The sequence below is a fragment of the Camelus ferus genome, chromosome 32, assembly GCF_009834535.1.
Source record: "Camelus ferus isolate YT-003-E chromosome 32, BCGSAC_Cfer_1.0, whole genome shotgun sequence".
NCBI classification, from domain to species: domain Eukaryota; kingdom Metazoa; phylum Chordata; class Mammalia; order Artiodactyla; family Camelidae; genus Camelus; species Camelus ferus.
In genome coordinates this window covers 21,293,777-21,312,878 of record NC_045727.1, presented here as the reverse complement: position 1 = coordinate 21,312,878, position 19,102 = coordinate 21,293,777, and the positions used below count along the sequence as shown (strand labels likewise).

At 52.7% G+C, this 19,102-nt stretch overlaps 1 protein-coding gene across 5 annotated transcripts in view; it reads left to right on the top strand.

The window, feature by feature from the left end:
• The window catches only part of SFSWAP (splicing factor SWAP), a 66,626-nt gene that overhangs the window by 17,821 nt on the left and 29,703 nt on the right, over nucleotides 1-19,102 (top strand). For 4 of the 5 annotated variants that reach the window (XM_032471730.1, XM_032471728.1, XM_032471732.1 and 1 more), the window contains exons 8-11: nucleotides 10,947-11,187; nucleotides 12,180-12,311; nucleotides 12,865-12,958; nucleotides 13,754-13,925. In XM_032471730.1, coding sequence (XP_032327621.1) covers nucleotides 10,947-11,187; nucleotides 12,180-12,311; nucleotides 12,865-12,958; nucleotides 13,754-13,925 — 639 coding nt within the window. The remainder of the gene's footprint in view (nucleotides 1-10,946; nucleotides 11,188-12,179; nucleotides 12,312-12,864; nucleotides 12,959-13,753; nucleotides 13,926-19,102) is intronic. The other variant, XM_032471729.1, reaches the window with a different exon arrangement.

The window sequence follows — 19,102 nt, the reverse complement described above, 5'->3', positions numbered from 1 at the left end:
TTCACTGTAAACGCATCACTCCCAGAAGTGAGAGCATTTTCATTAAAATGGGGAGGACAAAGCCAGACTCCACCTGGGTGGGAAGCGCTGGGGGGCCTAGAAGTGGAGGCCTGGACACAGACCCTTTGTGACCAGCCGGGAAGAGGGCAGGGACTAGTGGGGAAAAATGTTCCCGTAAGAGCCCCCTTCGAGCATGGCTCCTTGGGTTGCCATGACAACTGCCCGCCCAGCCTGCAGGGGCCATAGTGGGGAGGTGGCCTGGATGTTCCCGGGAAGAGCCATGGGCCTTTGGGTCCAGATCAGAAGAACACCTAGAAGACATAAACCCAAACACCTGGACTCAGGCTCTCAATGGTGATTGTCCTCGTTTGTGGTTAGATGCTATGGTTATCTTAAAAAACAACAAGCAAGAATATGAAAAATTTGAAAAAGAAGCACAGTTAAGGGAGATGTGGCCCATAAAATAACGAAATGAGATGTTACAGTAGAAGTCCTTTAGAGCCTAATGACTGGTGGCTTAAACCAAGTGTGTGGTTAAAACAATGCTACGTACAGGCCTGAAGTATCTTTTAACTTGGAAGGTGCAGGTGTGCCCTCGGCCCGTTTGATGGGGGCCACGGCCCTGCCTTTGGTGGGTGTCCTCACTGAGCCCAGCCAGGTGCTGTGAGTGAGCGGAACCCCAGGCTCACAGCCTGTTACCTCAGGGCTCTTCCTCCTCCGGTTCCACAGCAGGTTTTTGTTTTTGTTTTTTTTTAAGCAACTGGCATTTTATCCGATCTTTCCAAAGGATTCAGTTTTCACAGAAACTGTAAGTCTCTTTTCTCATTCAGATTTCATCTGTTTGCACAAATTTTAATTAAATACATAATTACAGTATGTTTAACTGGAGAAAGTTTAAGTGGAAAAACTGCTGGTAAAATCAGAAAGGCCCAGCCTTCTGAGGAGCTGCGTCCCGGCCTGGTGTGTTAGTGCCTCCAGGCGCCTTCCCCAGCACAGCCCCAGAAGTTCCTCAGAGAGAAAGGTTGGAGGGGCCCTGGAGACGGATTTAAACCAGGAAGGGCTGTCTTAGGAGAAGCTCAGTGATGGGAAAAGCTGTTTGGAGAACAGATCACATTAGAGCCTCACTTTCTATCCAGCAGCAGAACCACTTCCAGATGTGAGTGTTCTCGGAAAGTGAGGGTACTTTAGCAGATCAAGAATCATGTATTTTAAGCCAACAGACATATTTAGCTAATGGAAAAAATAAAATTGTTGAGAAAGCAGAAAAAAACTAACATACAAACAGCTTGTACAGTCAAATAGGAAAAAGAAGCTAATGGTCCAGTGGAAAAGTGAACTTTATTATGCATAATTTACAAAGATAAAAATGGCCAATTTTTTTAAAAAGTTTATCCTTGCTATGCACTCAGATGGCACTGTATCTGCTTACTTTAGAACATTACTTCCAGAGAAAATAAAATCCAGTGTTTCACTTACGTCAGTGTGCAGGAAATGTATGAAGAATATGGGACTTTTTGGTCCAGTGGAAAGGTGTTCAGGAGTGGGAGGAGGGCATAGCTCAGCAGCAGGGCGCTTAGCATGCACGGGGTCCTGGTTTCAATCCCCAGTACCACCTCAAAACTAAATAAACCTAATTACCCTCAGAAAAAAAAAAAGGAAAGAAAAGTTGCACTTGCAGGCACACAAGAACACTTTGGATTTAAGTCTTCAGATAAAATTTCTGGGCCGTGGAAAATTTATTCATGCGTACATGTTTGAATTTCTTAGTAATTGTAGGGATTATGTGAAAGAAATAGAGACCACGCCTCCAGGGGTGTGCCATCTTCAGCTGTCACGTAAGCAGAGAAGGACAAGGTGGACAGGTGCTCCCGCCTTGCCAGTGGGAGCGTAGACTTGCGCACGGTGGCAGGTGGGCAAGCCAGCGGTGCAGACTGGAAGCCAAAATGCGCAGAATTGCACTGACCCAGAACTTCTCCTTCAGTCTCCACACATAGGTGTAAAGACTGAGCTACAGGAGTGTTCCTTGTGAGTAAGATTTTTACTGCTCGCTAAGGACTGAGATGCCCTCTGTTCTTCGGGGGGGGGACTGAGGGAGTGAGTGTCCGCGCCTGTGAGCTCAGGCAGAGTGGGCTGCCGGGGTCAGAGAGGGAGCCCCTCGTCGGGGAGGGCGAGGGCAGAAGGGGAAGGGTAGGTTTGGGGTGAGGCCGTTGGGGTCCGTTCAGAAGAGGGGTCGGGTGAGAGGCCGGTGCCGGCGGTGTGCTCCGAAGAGGACCCAGGAGAACAAGGTGCAGGGCAGGGGAGCCATCGCTCCCTGCCTGCTTGTACTGCTTAGAGCCTCCCCAGAAAAGGCAGAGATGCGAGCTGCTCGCTCGGCAGCGCGGCCGGAGTTAACCCCACGCAGGTCTGCGGTTTTAACGACCGGCCTGTTTTCAGTCCCCGGTACTCTGCCGAGGCTGGAGCCGAGGCCGGGCGCCCGCCTGCGGGTCCTGCAGGGGGCTGCAGTCCCCAGGCTCTTCCGTCTGCTTGTGTTACTCGGTGTTTAGTCATCACCTAGAATGCGCTCGGGCATCCCCTGTTGCTTACTTTCTGCCCATCAGAGATCTCCCTAGATTTTAGCAACCTGGGGAAAAAGCGCCTCTTTTTGTTTTACAGTTAGAAACTCCTTAAATGTGAATGTGTAGAACAGTTTCTTTCACTTACTGGCCCGACCGTGGGCTCTTTCACGCTGTTTTCTGTTATCATTTACTTGTCTTCTGCCGTTTAGCGATTAATCCTTGCGGAAGCGCATAATAAATAAAATTAATGATGCAGGAAGCAGTCATGCTGAGATGCTAGCCACCATTGTAGCATGCACGGTTGCTTTTTAAATAAAATGCCAGCTCCGTTTTTTAATGTTTCTATAAATAGCTTAAGTGAGGTTGAACCACGTGGGGCCATGGTGGGTACTTTCTTGCTGCTGCCCATTTATTTAAGTGTGGTTTTGGCGTTTTTTTTTTTTCCTGCTAAGTCATGACCTTGAAGTGCTTTAATTTACCTGGCAGACTAATTAGAAACGGCTTTATTGTAATTCAGGAGAAGTAGAAGGGAAAAAGTAAAAGGATTACCCAAGACGCCGCCCTCTAGCAATGGCCATTTTTATCATTAGGTGGAAACGCCACTGACACAGTGGGAAAGACTGAGATGATGTAGTAAATAAAGGAGCCAAAGCAGCTCGTAGCTGCAGGACGCAAAGACGATGCTCACGCAAAGACAGGGAGTAAAGACTGACGTATGGGGCGGGGGAGCAGCTCGGTGGCAGAGCGCGTACTTACTAGCACGCGTGAGGTCCTGGGTTCAGTCCCCAGTCCCTCCGTTAAAAAAAATTTGTTTAAGTTCATTATAAATAGAAATGTTTGTGTTAAAGTAGGAATAAGCTTTATAATTTTACTTGAATTTAACTGGAAAGCCTACAATCAAAATCAAAGTAATTCCTGAATTTCAGATAGAGGTTTCTTCTGTACCTCAGGAGTTCAGTTCTGCAGGTTAGGGGAACATCGAAGAGGTTGAATTGTAGGGTTTGTTTTTTTAAGCTGTGTGTTTGTCATCTTATTTGTTATTAATCAGCTAGGAAACTAGAGGAAATTAAGTGCTCATGAAGTACCTTCCTTCACCCCTCCCCTAACGGTTGGTTTTTGAGAGAAACACTATGTTTACGTTGTGGAGTTAGAAGTAATATTTACCTTCTGTAAGTGTGAGTCCCTGGTTGGTTGGTCTTAGTTCCATGGATTCGTATTTTTTCACCAGAGCGTCTCCGTTGGAGTTCTTGGTCGTTTGAATTTCATAAACAGGTTTTACAAGGATTCTGTTTCATGACTTCTTCCACACTTGAAAAGTACCTACCTTCAGCCCTTGTGCAGAGGAAAGCTTGTCTGGGTATGAAACTCGTGGGCTGCACTTTCTGTCCCGAGATCTTTGTGCCCCAGAGGTCACGTGGTCCCTCCCGCCGGGGAACCCCGGTCGCTGGCTTTGGCCACCGCTAGGTGAGTGGGTTCGTCAGCAGCAGGTCCCCCTCAGTTGTTCTGGGCGCTGCTCTCTGAGGTCTCTCACTTTTGAAAATGTCCGTATTGCCTTCGGACATAAATAGCAGCCGGGCAGAGAGTTACGTGCTGCTGCGTCACAGCTGCCTGAGCTCGGGCGAGGCAGGGCTTCCCGTCCTCACCCCCCCCCCCCCCCCGGAGCTGTTTCCCCGACGGAATGCCTCAACAAGTCTTTCTTACATCTTAAAAACTTACTCGGCATACAGCCCCAGCTTTCCCACGATAAATCCTTCCAGTCAAAGACTCAGTTCCCATTACTGGGAAGTGACTTCCTGTTGTACCTCTGAGCGTCTTTTAAAAGACGCCAGCTTCCTTACCTCACGTCATCGTTTTCTTCTGCGCGTCTTTCCTCTTCTGGTTTTTGCTTTCGTCTGTTTCTCGTGCGCACTCAGCACGGTGGCGTCCACCGTCCGTCCCTCTTCTCCTGTGCTGGTGACCTGGTTGTTTTCACCTGCATCTGGTCTGTTCCTTACAGTTTAAGATTCACGGGCTCAGCGGCCGTGGTGCCGGGTCCTGTCTCTGTGCTGAGCTCTGCGGCCCGGGCCGCCTTCCCTTGCAGGTCCGGGTGTGGCAGCGCCTGGCCTCTGCAGTTGCAGCGCGAAAGCCACACAGGCCGTCGGCGTCGAGGCTGTGCCTGGACCCCGGAGAGCTTAATTTCGGGACAGTGAACGTGCATTTCATAGAGTATTTCCATCATGACTTCTTGTTCGGTTTTGTTGTTGTTCCGTTTAAAAACGTGAAGCCCTCCCAGCCCTCCAGGCCGTGCTGGGCCGGCTCAGGCCCGGCAGCTGAGCCTGCTCGGCAGGGTCCCTTCCGGCTCGCTGCTCGTTGTGTTTCCTTTTCTTTGTCCTCAGTTGAAGTCCTGTCTCTCCAGATTCACCTATGGCCCCCAAAAATCTCAGAGGCTCATGGATTCACTTCCTTCCAGCCTGGGCTCTCTGCCGCCCGTGTGGCATGTTCCCCGCTGGGTTCCCTGTGCTGTGCCTTCTCCCTCCTGGCTTCCCCGACAGGTCGGCAGCTCTGGGCTTCGCTGTCTCCCCTCTGGGCGCGGCCTCGCTGCGGAGTTCACTCCTTCTCTGCTCTCTCCTGAGACCCTGCCACGCCCCAGGGCAGAGGTTCTTCCCCAGTCGGGGGTCCGTGGGGGGCATCCTAACCTTGCAGAGCCCCCAGCCCCGTCGGGGTGGGGGGCCCGCGACCGCTCCCAGGCCTCCCCACGCCCCTGTGGCTTCGCCCCTCCTCGAGGTCCCGGCCTCAAGCCTGGGCCATCTCTTTCTCACCCGGGCTCTCCTGGACCTGTTTTTTTTACTAACCTGCCTCCAGAAACTCGATACAGTATTAAAAATTCAAAACTTTTTGCTTTTAGGGGTCACTGCTGAAGACTTTAAGTAATGGTTAGAGACAAGGCTTTTCGAGAAGTAAGCTTCATTTGCAAAAAAGAGCGGTCACTTTTAAACACTGGCCTTTAGGTTGCAGGGTCACACGTCCGTGCGTCTAAAGCTGATTTGTTTGGGGGGCTTTCCCGCTTCACACGTGTCACCGTCTTGCGTGGCTGCAGAAGTCACTTGGATTTCCCTCTTCCCGCTTGGTGATGGCAAAACAAGTCCACTTGTGCCGGGGACTTTTCTTCCTGAAACACTGAGCTGTCGGGAGGTGGCAGAGGACTAAACAAACAGGATGGGCGCGGTGAGCCGCGTGGGAAGCTCCCACCTTCCAGCCCCTTGGCAGCCACCAGCCCTCGCTCTTGGCTGCGGCACCTCTTGGCTGCGGCACGTGCGGATGGTCCCGAGGCTTAGTCTCCATCTGAAAATACTTAGACACAGGGTGTGGTGATCCAAATATAAATGCTTCAGAGTATTTGCGGGGTGGGGCGGGCAATCATATTTTTGCCTAAGAGCTGTGGGTGTAGCATTTTAAGGAGTTTTGGTTGGGCTGTGTTTTTTCCTTTCGATACAAGATTGCAAGTGAGAGGGCACTGATAGTTGAGTACCCCGCCTAAAACAAACCATGGCCAGGAGGGGTCTTTTAGGAATTCTTGAAAATTATCTGGTAAAGCCAGAAACCTTGAGAAAGGAGATCGAGAGACAATTGAGGGGTAAGGGAATCTTAAGGAAAGGGGCAGAGAGAGAGAGAGGTTTCAGCTTTGAGTTCTCTCCTACTTCTCAAGCACCACGAGGTTTAAAATAGCCCTGGGCTTAGCGGGCACTTTGCTCAGCCTTGAAGATGCAGAGTTCAGTGATCAGTGCTCACCACTGAGCTGTGTTCTTCGTGCCTGATGTGTAAGCTCCTGGGACTGACGTCTCCTGAGGGAAGGGTCTTCGGTGTGAGTGAGGAGAGCACAACTCTCAGGGCAGGCAGGGGGAAATTCTCAAGGCAAGGAGGCTTGTCCGAAAGGCCTGTGAAATGAGTACCAGGTTCAGGGGCCTGAGTCTTTGGACACTAATAAAAACTTTACTAAGCTCTATTTTCAGCAAAGGAGTAGAACTGTGGGATTTTACATTAGACAGTGAAATTACCCTGAATGTAACTCATTCTGACGTTGGTCTGCCAGCCAAGGACGGAAGAGGCAGCACCCGGCCAGCCCCGCAAGGTAGCAGTTCTGGGATCATGGGTCCTAAAAAGGATTTAAGGCCGTTGAACTTATTAGAAAAGTCCGGGGATGCAGGTGGTGGAGAGCATTGGCCTCCCGGGGAGGGGCCGGGCCTGGGCCCCAGAGAGCAGCGGGCTCTCGGGTTCACTCCGCTGCTGACACGGTGCTCGTGTGAATAAAATCAATCAGTTTTTTAAGAATATACTTACTTTTCGCTGCACAACTCAGTAAAGCTATTTTCATTTTTAGTACAGACACATGTTTGTCTTCCCGGAACTGAAAGAAGGGATTGCTCACCAGCCCTCCGAGGACCCTTTCCGTGCTCATGTTCTGTTCTGAGAGTTAAATTTATATGAGATTAAGATCACATAGAAATATCAGTAAATTGGCCCTGAGTTTAGCAAGAAGCCGGTTGAGCAGAAGGGCTTTGGGAGGTGATTAGGCAGGCTCGTCTGGCCTCGCATGGCGAGCCTCTGCACGTCTCTGAGCACGCGCAGGATCGGAGCACGCGCCAGGACGTGCCTCCCGCCCCGAAGCGAAGAGGCTTGGCGTCTCCGCCCAGCTGTACTGCCCTTAGGGAGTGCAGGTCCCCGTGAGGTTCCTCCCTGGGCTTCATTTGTAGTAGGCACTTCCGCTACTCGTGGTGTTCATTAAATCACGCGGCATTTAACTTGGGGTGAAACCCAACCCCTCCTGGAAAATTCAGCGTGAAATCCTGAGAACAACGACAGACCGGGGCGGGGGCGTGCGTCAGGTCGTGGAAGCACAGTGGGGAGCGGCAGGCGCCCCGGAACCCCGCGCACCCTGCCGTGTCTCGGACGTGGTGCCGAGGCCCAGGATCGAGGCCGCGGCCTGGCCTGGCCTCCGTCACTCCAGGGGTTCTCGGAGCTTAGTGTTCTTGAGAATTTCTGCGTTGGGGCTGGACATGTGTGCTCTGGTTGCTGGTCACTTTGAAGGGTTTTGAGGGCTGTGTGGCCCCGCTGCTGCGACAAGTGTGTGTCTCCAGAGAGCGTCCGTGATGGGGTGATGTCTGTGCACCTAGCTTCTTGTTCTTGGGGGTGTCTCGGCATGAGGGTGGTTAGAGGGCACGGGGGCCTTGCCATCGGCTGGCTTTGCTCATTAAATGCTGGCCTAGTGCCCGCCGTACACAAGAGCTGTGAAGCTGCCGTTGCTGCTTTTAAGATGCTTCGCCCTCAGGGCAGTAGCTGTGCCAACAGCCCTGATGGCAGGGAACTGCCCCGGGGGTGTGTGCACAGCCCCCAGGAGGGCAGAGCAGCGGCCCCTGAGCCGGCCTGCGGTGGGAGATGGTACTGGAAGTAAAAACTTTTTTTTTAATTGAAATAGAGTTGAGTTGACAATCTCTCGGTCCATCCATGTGGCTGCAAATGGCAGTATTTTGTTCTTTTTATGGCTGAGTAGTATTCCATTGTATAAATACACCACTTCTTTATCCAGTCATCTGTCGATGGACACTGAAGTTGCTTCCATATCTTGGTAAAATAGTGCTGCTGTGAACATTGGGGTGCATGTGTCTTTTCAAATTGGTGTTTTCATTTTCTTCGGATAAATACCCAGGAGTGGAATTGCTGTGTCATTTGGTAGTTCCTTTAGTTTTTTGAAAGATCTCCATACTGTTTTCCACAATGGCTGCACCAGTTTGCATTCCCACCGATAGGGTACGAGGGTTCCCTCTTCTCCACACCCTTGCCAGCGTTTGCTGTTTTTCAGAGGTGAGCTTTAGAAGGGGCTTCACGGCAGGAAAAGACACCGCATGGAGGTGCCAGGGTCAGGAATGGGCCTCAGTGTCCACGAGAGAAAGTCCAGGAAGGACTCCCTAAGATCTTCTCATGTGCGACGTCCCAGGCACGAAGTGAGAGCCGGGGAGGAACAGGGAGCTCCTCGCCCACCGCCGGCACGCGCCGTGCGGTGGAGCGTCCGCCTTCCCCGCTCTCAAGCGGTGGTCTCGCTGCCATCAGGGTGATTCGGGGGTACACGTGGATTTCCACATTCCTCTTCACCTTGGCTCCGTGTGACTAGAATTTGTTGGAAAGGACTCAAGGGTGCGTGGGAAGAGAGGAGAGAGGGCACCGCAGTGCGTCTTCTTTAGGGTTCTCCTTCGAGTCGCTCCTCTGCAAGACCCCCTGGCGCGGTCCCGAGGGGCCCCCAGGGTGTGCGGCCGGTGCCCCGTTCCCAGCGTGTGAATCCTGTCTGGGGTGAGACACGGCTCGGGGCTCGGAGATGCCTGTAGGTGTTGGTTGGAGTTTTGTTTGGTCTTCATACCTGGAAACAGAACCTTTCTCTTTGTGAGCTCGGCTATGCATTTTTTAATTTTCCTTATATTTTAGCAAACATTTTAAAATACTTATAATGGGTGCGTTCCTGAGTTAAGTTAACCTGCTGTTTTGCTGACAGGGCTGTTTTCAGCCCTTTGTTTTGATTTCACTTGACGAATGGCACAGGACAGTCGTGTAGACTGCTGGTCAGTCTGCGTTTTCGTACTGCGCAGGAAGGATGCTCGGTTTTGAAAATAGTTCATTCACCTCTGTTACGTGAAGAATGCATTAAATTGCCATTGCATAGCACATACTGTTACTTGAAACTCAATTGTAAACTGTTTTTGTTTTTTAATTCACATGTCTCGTTGGTTGTGGCTTCGATTTTCTAATGCGTTTGGGGTGTTTTTAGGCAAGAGGCTGGTTGTCCAGGACAGGACACAGTGTCTGTCCTCTCCATGAGATGTGACCCTTTGGGTGGTAGCAGGACTTGCTGTTCCCTCTCCCAGAGACCTGGGGCTGCCCTGGGGAGGGTCTTTGCAGGAAGTGCGGGTTCTCTGGGGGGAGTTCACTGTGGCCTCACTGATGCCACCTCACTTCCTCCTCCCCCTGCAGTGGCCCTGCCTGGGGAGGGTGAGGAGGAGGAGCCCAGTAGCTTGATGTCTGCAGAGGAAGAGTGGGGATGGTGATTCTGTCCTTTCAAGGGTGATGTTGTATCTCACGGAAGCCTGGAAGCCTCCGTCCGTATTCAAATGCCTCATTTGGTTGGTTGGGAAAAGCTTGTATTTGCACTCTGCCCGCCCCCTTCAGAGATGTCATTCGAATGTTTCTGTGCTGAAGATCTCAGTGAGAGGGCTTTGAGGCCACACATCTTAGTTTGAAACTGTAGCGTTTGTGTTAATGTGTAACACGGCTGGTGCGCCGCGCAGGGCTGGAACGTCACAGCCTGGGAGTTCAGACTTGTATAATCAATAAAAAGTAAGTCGTTAACAGCTGCGGATGTGCCGGGCACATATAAGTTATGCAGCGGTTCCAGCCTGAGATGGGAGGGCTGCGATCGAGCTGCTAGTAAGGGGCTTGCAAGTCGCTGTACCGCAGATGTCTCTCCCCCGCTCAGCACGCATTGCTGCAGGCCATAGGCAGTGTAAAGCTTTCGCTGTTGGTAAATGTTTTTGTTTTAAAGTAGCCTAGTGGAAGACCAAAATCGAATTCTTCTATTAGAACAGTCTTTCCACCATCCTCCAATAAAGAAGAAATTAAACCTCCGTGTAGTCAGAACCAGTTGCTTATCTACAACAAGGTTAGAAATTTAAGTCCTTAAATAGATCATTGAATCATCTCCAATTTTTCTGGTTTTGAATATTCCCCACCCCCCAAAAAAAATAAACTTACAGAACTATTAATTGTTTTAAAAAATGGGCTCTATCCTCTAGATATTTGTTTATGTGTCCAAAGTATAGAGGAGGATAATATCCTTCCCTGTTTATGAGAACAAGGCCCCGGGGCGATCTCAGCGTCCATCAGGACTGCTTAGGTAAACCGCAGTCCGTCCGTGTCCTGGGGTAGGGCTTCCACCACGGGTGTTTATATGAGAAGAGTGAGGCGCTTAGAGAACAGAGAGTTGGGGCCAAACAGGGAAACCAGCAAAGGGTGTGTGGTCCCCAGCACGGGTCGGCCCCCGGGCCACACAGGAGGGGCGCTGGCGCTGCGGACTGGGGACTGTGTCCTCAGCTGCACGTTCTGCGCTTGGCGAAAGCGGCCGTTTGTCTAGGCAGGCCCACGTTTGGCTGCTTTGAATGTCCCGTGCCTGCTCACTTTCCCTTGTCCCTGGGTGTGTCCGGACACTACCTGGTTCTTCTCCATTACCTGTCACGTGGGTGGCCTTTCTAGGATCAGAAAAATAAAGAGGGCAGTGTGGTTGGCAACGGGCGAGGGGGACGTGGCACTGGGGAAGGTGCCCCTCCCGCTGCGCCGGGGACTCTTGGCTCACGCCGAACGTGTCTCCCCCAGCAGCGGTGGCGGCCGTGTACTACAGCTACTACATGCTGCCCGACGGCTCCTACTGCCTGGCCCCGCCCCCGCCCGGCGTGGACGTGGCCGCCTACTACGGCTCCCTGCCGGCGGGGGCCGCGCCCGGCTCCGCCCCCGGGGCCGCCGCCGCCGCCCCGCCCCCTCCAGGGACCACGCCCCCGCCTCCCCCGGCCTCGGCGGAGACCAGCAGCGCGGGGACCTCCACCGCCATCGCCACAAGGTAGGCTCTGGCTTCTGCGGGTCCCGCGGCGCGCCTGTGCTCTCGGTCCGCGCTCCTTTACATCGGGGTTTCGTGGAGGGGCTCCGTTGTCTGAGTATTCATTACCTAGATCCCCAGGGTGCAGGGTCAGCAGCGCAACGGAAACTGTCATAGACACGCACAGCGGTGAGGTCTCACCGCTTAGAAGCTCCTACGTGGCGTCCCACGCCGGCCCCCTTAACCCTGCCTCTCATGGGCTGACAGCTCAGTTGGGCCATACTAGGCAAGTCAGTGGGAAGTGAAGCCAGATTTTTTGCAAAAAATTCAGGATTTCACAAAGCTGGTGCAAGCGAATCTCTCACAAGCTGTTGGCAAATGGGGATCTGGCCTGCAATCCAGCGAACCGCTGAGTAACAGAGCCAGCGAGGCTGGGACCGGAGCCCCAGCAGCTGTCACGGGCGGCGTGGAGTGGGGCGCCGAGGTCTGGAGGGAGCAGGCACTTTCTAAGAGGCACTGGAGTGTCTCAGGCTGAAAAGCGGTGCTCTGGAAATTTGATGGACACTTTGGTGTTTCTGCAGAAATGACCCACTTTCTGATCGTGCTAAGAAAGTCAAACATGAAGAGTGATGAGTCATGCTAGCCTGCGTTTTTTGTTTTCTGTTGTTAATATAGCAAAACTCCACACTTGACTTCTTGGTTGCTTCTAAGAATTAGCAGTTGGAGGGAGATTTGAGGAGGGAGAAAATGAACCTATTTTTATGACCTGTGGTGTCATTAGTAACAACCCTGTTTTCATCTTTGGCAATGGTGTCTCGGCCCCTGTTGAAAAGATTGACTGATGGGTTTCCTGTCGTACAAGTCACCGCGGGCAGAAGGCCTCCCTGTCTGTGTGTAACTTACCTGTTGGGGGGCCTGAGCCAGGGGAGCCCCTCCAGCAGTCGTGTGGACCCTCCCACCCGCGGCGATCTGGAGGAGGGCCCGGGCTGTGGATGTGACCGAGCTCTTCTCTGCAGCACACTGGCTCCGGTGGCCGCCATCATCCCTCCACCCCCCGACATTCAGCCTGTGATCGACAAGCTGGCAGAGTACGTGGCCCGGAACGGCCTCAAGTTCGAGACCAGCGTTCGTGCCAAGAACGATCAGAGGTGCGGTGCGGGGCTCTGTGGGCTGGATAGGTGGTGTCGGGTTTAGGTCAGCTTCTTTGTGAATCTAGCTGCGTTAAATGTATTTATTTTTTAATCTTTTTCTTCTTATTTACATAAATATATCTTGTTTAATTACTTAAAGTTGGGGTAGTGGCTTTTTAAATTATTCTCTGGATTTTTGTTTAGTTTGTTTTGCTTTGTCTTTTAAAAATACTGAAGCTACCTAAAATAAAAGGCTGGAATTCATGCTTTTCAAGAATCCACTGTGAAAATTTAGACACACACTGCAGTTTGTTTTGTTTAAGCAGATAGTGTTCCGTGCCTCTGGTGGTAAACTGAAAACAGGGCTTGTGGTTGCAGCGTGGTCTGCGTGACCGCGGACAGGCCCTCCAGTGCCGGCCCATCTCCGGGTCTGTTGGGGGCCGAGGCCACTCGGCTCAGCCTCTGGGGCGTTGGGAGCCCGGGGCTCAAGCAGGCCGGTCAGTTGGGGCTGGGTGGGCTGCTGTCGCAGCGAGCGTGCCTTGTTGAGCGCCTGTCCCCCTTCTGCTCCTAGGTTTGAGTTCCTGCAGCCCTGGCACCAGTACAATGCCTACTACGAGTTTAAGAAGCAGTTCTTCCTCCAGAAGGAAGGGGGCGACAGCGCACAGGTGCGTGAAGCCTGGGGCTGCCTTGGCCTCACACATGCTTTCAGGTGCAGTGTGTCTCGCATGTGCTGGATTTGACTTCTCTCGCCTCTCGCCTTAGGTCTGCTGAAATCTTTGACCCATGTTCATAGTCATTGATGATCATTTGTCCAGCACGTTCTAAGCAAAACATCCCTGTTTCTTCGAGCCTTTGATGTTTGGTCGGCTTATTTTTGACCGTGTTTGCTGGAAGCCGTGCCCTGTACTGCTGTCGGGTTGATGTGCGCCTAGCGCACGAGACGTGGACCCAGGGGCACCAGCACGTGCGGGGGCTGCCGGCGGCTCCCTCGGGACTCCCCAGCGCGTGTGCCCATGCCTGGTTCCTGTGCACCTGTCGGGAGCAGTTGTCCCCACCGTTGTCGCCTTTCCTTCCTCTTCCCTGCCCTCCTCAGCTGGACACCTCATGTTTTCCAGAAACCTGCTTTGGTGGAGAGACGACATAGGTTTGCCTGTCAGTGATCTCTGCACCTCGTGTCTCTGATTGCTCACGCTGAAGAGCGCGGCCTCAGCAGTGGGCACCGGGCACGACTGGTGCCTGGATGTAGCCTCGGTGACCAGCGAGCGCTGGTTCCCAAGACGGTGTAAGAGGGGTGGTCCCCCCTCCCGCCCTCCTTTAACGCTGCTGTGTCAGGAATAGTCCATCTGGGCTGAAGACGTGTTCCTTACAGTTATGCAGGCGATGCCCCACATCCTCGTGTCCTTTCTGACACCCCGTGTCTGTCCTGTGGAGCCGTTCACGGTCACGTTTCCCCTCCGCAGGCCGCATCCACACCTGAGGAGGCTCCTGCAGAGTCTGCTCCTGACACGCCAAGTGACACCGCCGGGGAGGGCACCGTGTCCGAAGACGCGGCTGACGTGGGAAGGGGCAGCTCCTCGGGGAAGAAGGAGGCGCCACCCAGCAAAGCCGTCCCAGACGGGAAGCTGGTGAAAGGTACGCTGTCCTCGCCGCCGGGAGGCCCAGTCTTGACCTTGGCCTTGGAGACGTCACTTGATGTTAGCAAGGAGGAGCCTGGACCACTGACGGTCCGCTGCCGTTGACTGCGGCTCGGGAGGGAACTGGCGCCCCGTTACGTTGCTCCAGCAGAGCTTGCTTATGGCGGAGGGCTTTCCTGGGGTCCAGCTGAGAGTCGTCTGGATACAGGCTTGTCTTAGGTGCACGTTTATGTAACAGCCTGTTGCAGTGATTAACGGGAATGTTTCGAATATTTCAAATAACGTTTGGTGCCCACTCAGTCTTCTGAAACTCTGTGCAAACTGTTGCACCAGCGGAGTTCGTTTTCTTGGGTTGTGAAGGCAAGTCCCTAGAGGATCTCTGCTGGGCAGGGCTCCGCTCGCTCCATCCTGGTGCCTCGTGTGGAGGAATGCCTAAGGAGGAGTGGTCTCTGCCGGGACAAATGTGCTCGAAAAGAGCACATGTAGATAAACAGGGAAATGAAAAGCGGGCATGGCTCGTGGCAGAGAACTCTGCAGTGGAGCCCCACCTGCGGGGAGGCAGGGCCAGAGGGAGGGAGGGAGGCTGTGCCGGGAGAGGGCATCAGGCCGGGGCGGAGCGCGGAGCGGGGCTCCCAGAGGCAGAGCAGGTGTTCAGAGGTGAGAAGTGGTCCAGGCAAGCGTGTCGTTCCCCGCCGGTGTGTGGGCCTCTGCTCTGCCCCCACAGCGGGCGCAGGGCCTTCCCCAGGGGCAGCTGCACACCTTACAGGTCGGAGCAGAAGAAATCACGTCTCCAGTTTGGGAGTTTGTGAAGAGGTTGCGGCAGAGAAGTCACTGGGAGGTTGTGGGTGGAGCTGATGGTGGGAAACAGGACTGCGTGAGGTGGGTAGGGAGCACTGTGAGGAGGGTAGGGAGCATTGTGGGGGTGCAGGGAGCAGAGGGGGTGCCGAATGGAGCGGGAAGGGCTGGGGTGGCAGGAGGCATTTTCTTTGCAGCGGGATGCCTTCTGTGATAGGCTGGTGATCGAGAGTGACCAGAGTGACCCGGGTGAGTGGCTGGGAAAATTCAGTGACTGAGGAAAGCGTAAACGTACCTTTGAGTTTGCCTGAGTGCTGGGGCTGCAGCTCTCCGCAGGGAGAGCTCCCGCACCACGGGCCTGCCCTTACTTGCTCCATTCGCAGTCGCTCTTCGTTTCTTCAGTCACACAGAGTGAGGGCACGTCTTAATGATCTTCAGTCACAGGTATGACTAATTGTAAAGAGAAGCTTTAAAATGTTGCTGTTATAATCGCTAAGGAGAAAGTACTGTTCTCTGCCTTTAGTTTAAATCTGGACATGCTGGTCAATAGTCAAGCATTATGATTCTTTAAATACCACGAGAAGGTAACAGTTCCTGGGTAAGTGAAATGAGATCGACAGCTCCCCCCACAGAAGTGTCTCCTAGCCTCTCAGCCCAGGACGCTCCCTGAGCGCGCACTCTTCCTCTCTCACCCTCCCCAGCCACCTGCAGACGCTCGCCAAAATAAGCGGAAGATTATAATAAAGCAAAGACTGAGAACGGTTATTGCTCCAGAAACAGGAGAAGGTAGTGGTCATGTTTCAGGAGGGCGGGCCAGCCACCCTGGAATTCATAGGGAAGAGAAGGACATTTGGGGGCTCAGTGGTAGTGACCCTCGGGAGAGCCCAGTGTCAGCCAAAGCAGGGGGCGGGCAGCAGAGAGAGCCACCAGGAGCATCCGAGGCCCCAGCAGGGGTGGCCTGGGTGCCAGGGGCCACAGTGAGCTCTGTCCTCACTCCCACGGTTGTCCGGTGACTTGGCGGATGACATAGCACTTAGGGCCCCCTTCCTGCTCCCTGAGCCTGAGGTACCTGAGAGCTAGAACCCACCCCGCCCTCAACTCTGGAAAACACAGGCCTGCCCCTCCCTGTTGGGATGAGAAAACAGGTCACGGCACCTGCAGCGAGGCAGGACCGCAAAGGGACGGGGAGCGGTGACCGAGTCATGGGAGGCCTTTCTAGCCTCTGATTTGTATTCTCTGAGAATTAACTATAAAACTAGTGCAACCCGATAAGCTGACATCTGGGAAAGATTGTTCAGTAACAGGTTGCCAAAGCCTACAATATAATGAAAGCACTAGGATTCACACTGGGTGAGAAGACAAGTTTGCAGCTTTCCTCAAATCTCCCAAGGGAAAGGATAGAGGTGGAAGAGGAAGCGTCCAGACAGGAAAACAGGCAGGTTGTCCTCCACGGGGGCGAGGAAGCAGCTGGCACCTCGGACTCGCATCTGCAGCATTAAAGCCAGCGGTCAAGGTGCGTCTGAACTTTTGAATGAACAGTGTTCTGAATGCTGGAGTAGACATACCCTTACCGACGTGTCAGCACTCGGAAGTAATTAGTCAGAGATAGGGAGGACAATGAGAATGTTTCTTATCAAAAAGTTATCAAATGCAGTGAAAACTTAAAAGAGAAACCTGTAGCCCTATATGCTTCTGTTGGTAAAGAAAAAATAAAACAGTCCTTCAACTCAGGAACCTAGGAAGAAACTATAAAGTGCACATAAGGAGGCAGGAAAGGACAGTTAATAAAAACCAAAGCAGAAATCAGTGAGAAGATGATAGAAGACCCGTAAAACTTACAGTTGTTGTGTCAGTTTAATGCAGGGGAAAAAAGCAAACGGAGATGCACAACATAATGAGGGAGAGAAAAAGCACAGGTATGTTTTAAATACACAAGAGTAAGGTGTGTAACTGAATCCAAATAAATTTGAAAATAACTGAAGAAATTGTCCAAGAAAATAAATTGCTAAAGTTGTCTCAAGAAGACAAACACCCCGTCCATAGCCATGAGAGAAAGCACCTGTCGACGAAACTCCTCTAAACCACGCAGGCTGGGACAGAGCCAGGTCAGGGCACCTCCCTCCGGAAGAGAAAAGCCTGCATGGGGACGCTGCCCCAGAGCACCGGGAAGGGAAGTTAGGAAGCCCTCAAGCCCCCGTCCGCTCGCCCCACACGGCTTGGCAGTCCGTAGCCCACAGTCCCCGAGAAATCGCGATGGCACACCTCAGGCTGAAGCCAGCCAGAAGTGGCAGTGACAGCAGGTATGCGCAGGTGGGGTTCGTCCCAGCAGTCCCCCCAGAAAGCCTCCCGTGGCACTTCACCGTATTTACGGACAGGCACTGAGGAAGCGCCGGCACCTCCTGACGTTTGTGTGGCAAAGCCTCTGTGGTGTGACAGAAATTGATGTTGGAAAACAGGCTTTCCGATTTGAAAGATACTGTATTACCACATCTGACAATGATAGTGGTTCCAGATAATTTATGACCACATCTGACAATGATAGTGGTTCCAGGCAGATTAGGTGCTTAAATGTGAAAAATAAAGCCATAAAAGTGGAAGGAAATAAAGTAGCGTTGTTCTAGTTTAGAGTTGGAAAGGACTTTTTAAGAATCAAAGTCATAAATGATAAAGGAAGACGACTGGGTCTGTTGGGAGCTGGGCCTGTGCAAAGTTGTGAGACAAATACCAGAATGGTGGTGGTCGCTCACATGACAAGATGAAATGCTGAAATCCTTGGGGGGAGGGTATAGTTCAGGTGGTAGAGCGCGTGCGTAGCGTACACGAGGTCCTGCGTTCAGTCCCCGGTTTCTCCATTAAAATAAGTAAATAAGCCTAATTACCTCCCCCTGCCAAGAAAATGAAAGAAAGAAAGAAAAACTAAACTAAAAAAAAAAAACAAACTTAAAAAATGTTGAAATCCTTGCTATGGAAAGAACTCTCACAAATCAGTAAGAAAAGACAGTCATTGCTGTAGAAAAGCAAAGGACATGAAAAGATGGTTCACAAAGAAGAAAAACAGGCGGTCAGTGAGGAAGCATTTAAAGTATGTGCTCATTAGCAGCGCTCTCTCCTGTGCCTCTGCCCTGGGAAAGTTAGACAGTAACGGAGAGGGTGTGGGGCAGCCGGACACCCACGTTGTCCCCGGCGCGACGCGTCGTCAGGAGGAGGCAGTCCCCAACTCTCACTGTGGCTGCCCTCCCCCCACAGACACCCCGCTCACCAGGGTGTGGCGACAAGGCTTGTGAGCTGTCAAAGGTGAAAAATGGAGGACAGTCGTGGGAGACTGAAGTAAATCGACGTGCCCCTGCTGAGAAACAATACTGCCGTTTTTTAAACGGTCGATGCTGACGTGGAAACGCGTCTCTGTGCCGTTGCTTACTAAGTGTGTGAGGCTGCACTTCCTGCGCGTTTAAGCACGCACGCACATACTCAGCCCTGGGAACCATCCGCTGCTTATGTTCAGACGGCTTTTTCCCCAGGTCTGAACTGCTGTTGGCCTTTTATTTTGTCCACCCCTGCTCTTAAAGTATCCCACAGAGAATAGAGAATATATATTACTTTGGAAAGTAAAAGCGGTAAAACTTGATACCTCAAGAATGGGCGCATATTTGATGCAGAGGATGGAGGACTGGGGACTGGGGATTCATTCTCCAGTGTTTACTGAGCCTCTGCGGCCCTGGGCCTGGCTCCCAGCCAGTCCTGCAGGCCCGCCCTCTCCAGGCCCGGAGAAAGCAGACCACACACGGCACAACAGGGGGAAGGGAGGCGTGGAGGGGAGAGCCGGGCAGGGCCGGGCCACCGGGCAGAAGGGCCGTGCAGAGGGGAGCGGGAGAGGTGGCCCTGGCGGCCTTCGGAGGAGCTCGGGCTTTGTCCTGACCCGGCGGGGAGCCGTGGAGGTGCCTTTCACGTGCTGCGATGGGCTTTGCAAGCAGGAGTCTGGGTGGAAGCAGTCACCAGGTGACTGACTAATTCCGGGAAGGACATCATTCCCGACCCCCTGCCTTCCAGCAGGGCTACAGTGGGAAAGCTGCCTGACCTTCCTGGCCTCAGTTTCCTGCTCTGTAAGCGTGGGGGTCTCTCCTCGGCTTGCGGCTGTTACGTGCGGGGAGGCCTGTCCACTCTGCGTGCTGACTAGTCGGTTCTTCTGCTGAACCGCTTGGAAGCGTGTACGGAATGCTGGTGCTGTCTGGCACTGGATGTGGCACGCATTACACTGTGTTCCAGAGGCTTTTGTTTCAATATATTTGTTGATTGCTTTTGTAATTTGGAGGAAGAGATTGTTTGGGAGTAATTGGTTTAAAAATAATTTTGTGATGCAATACTTTAGCCCCAAGTTAACTT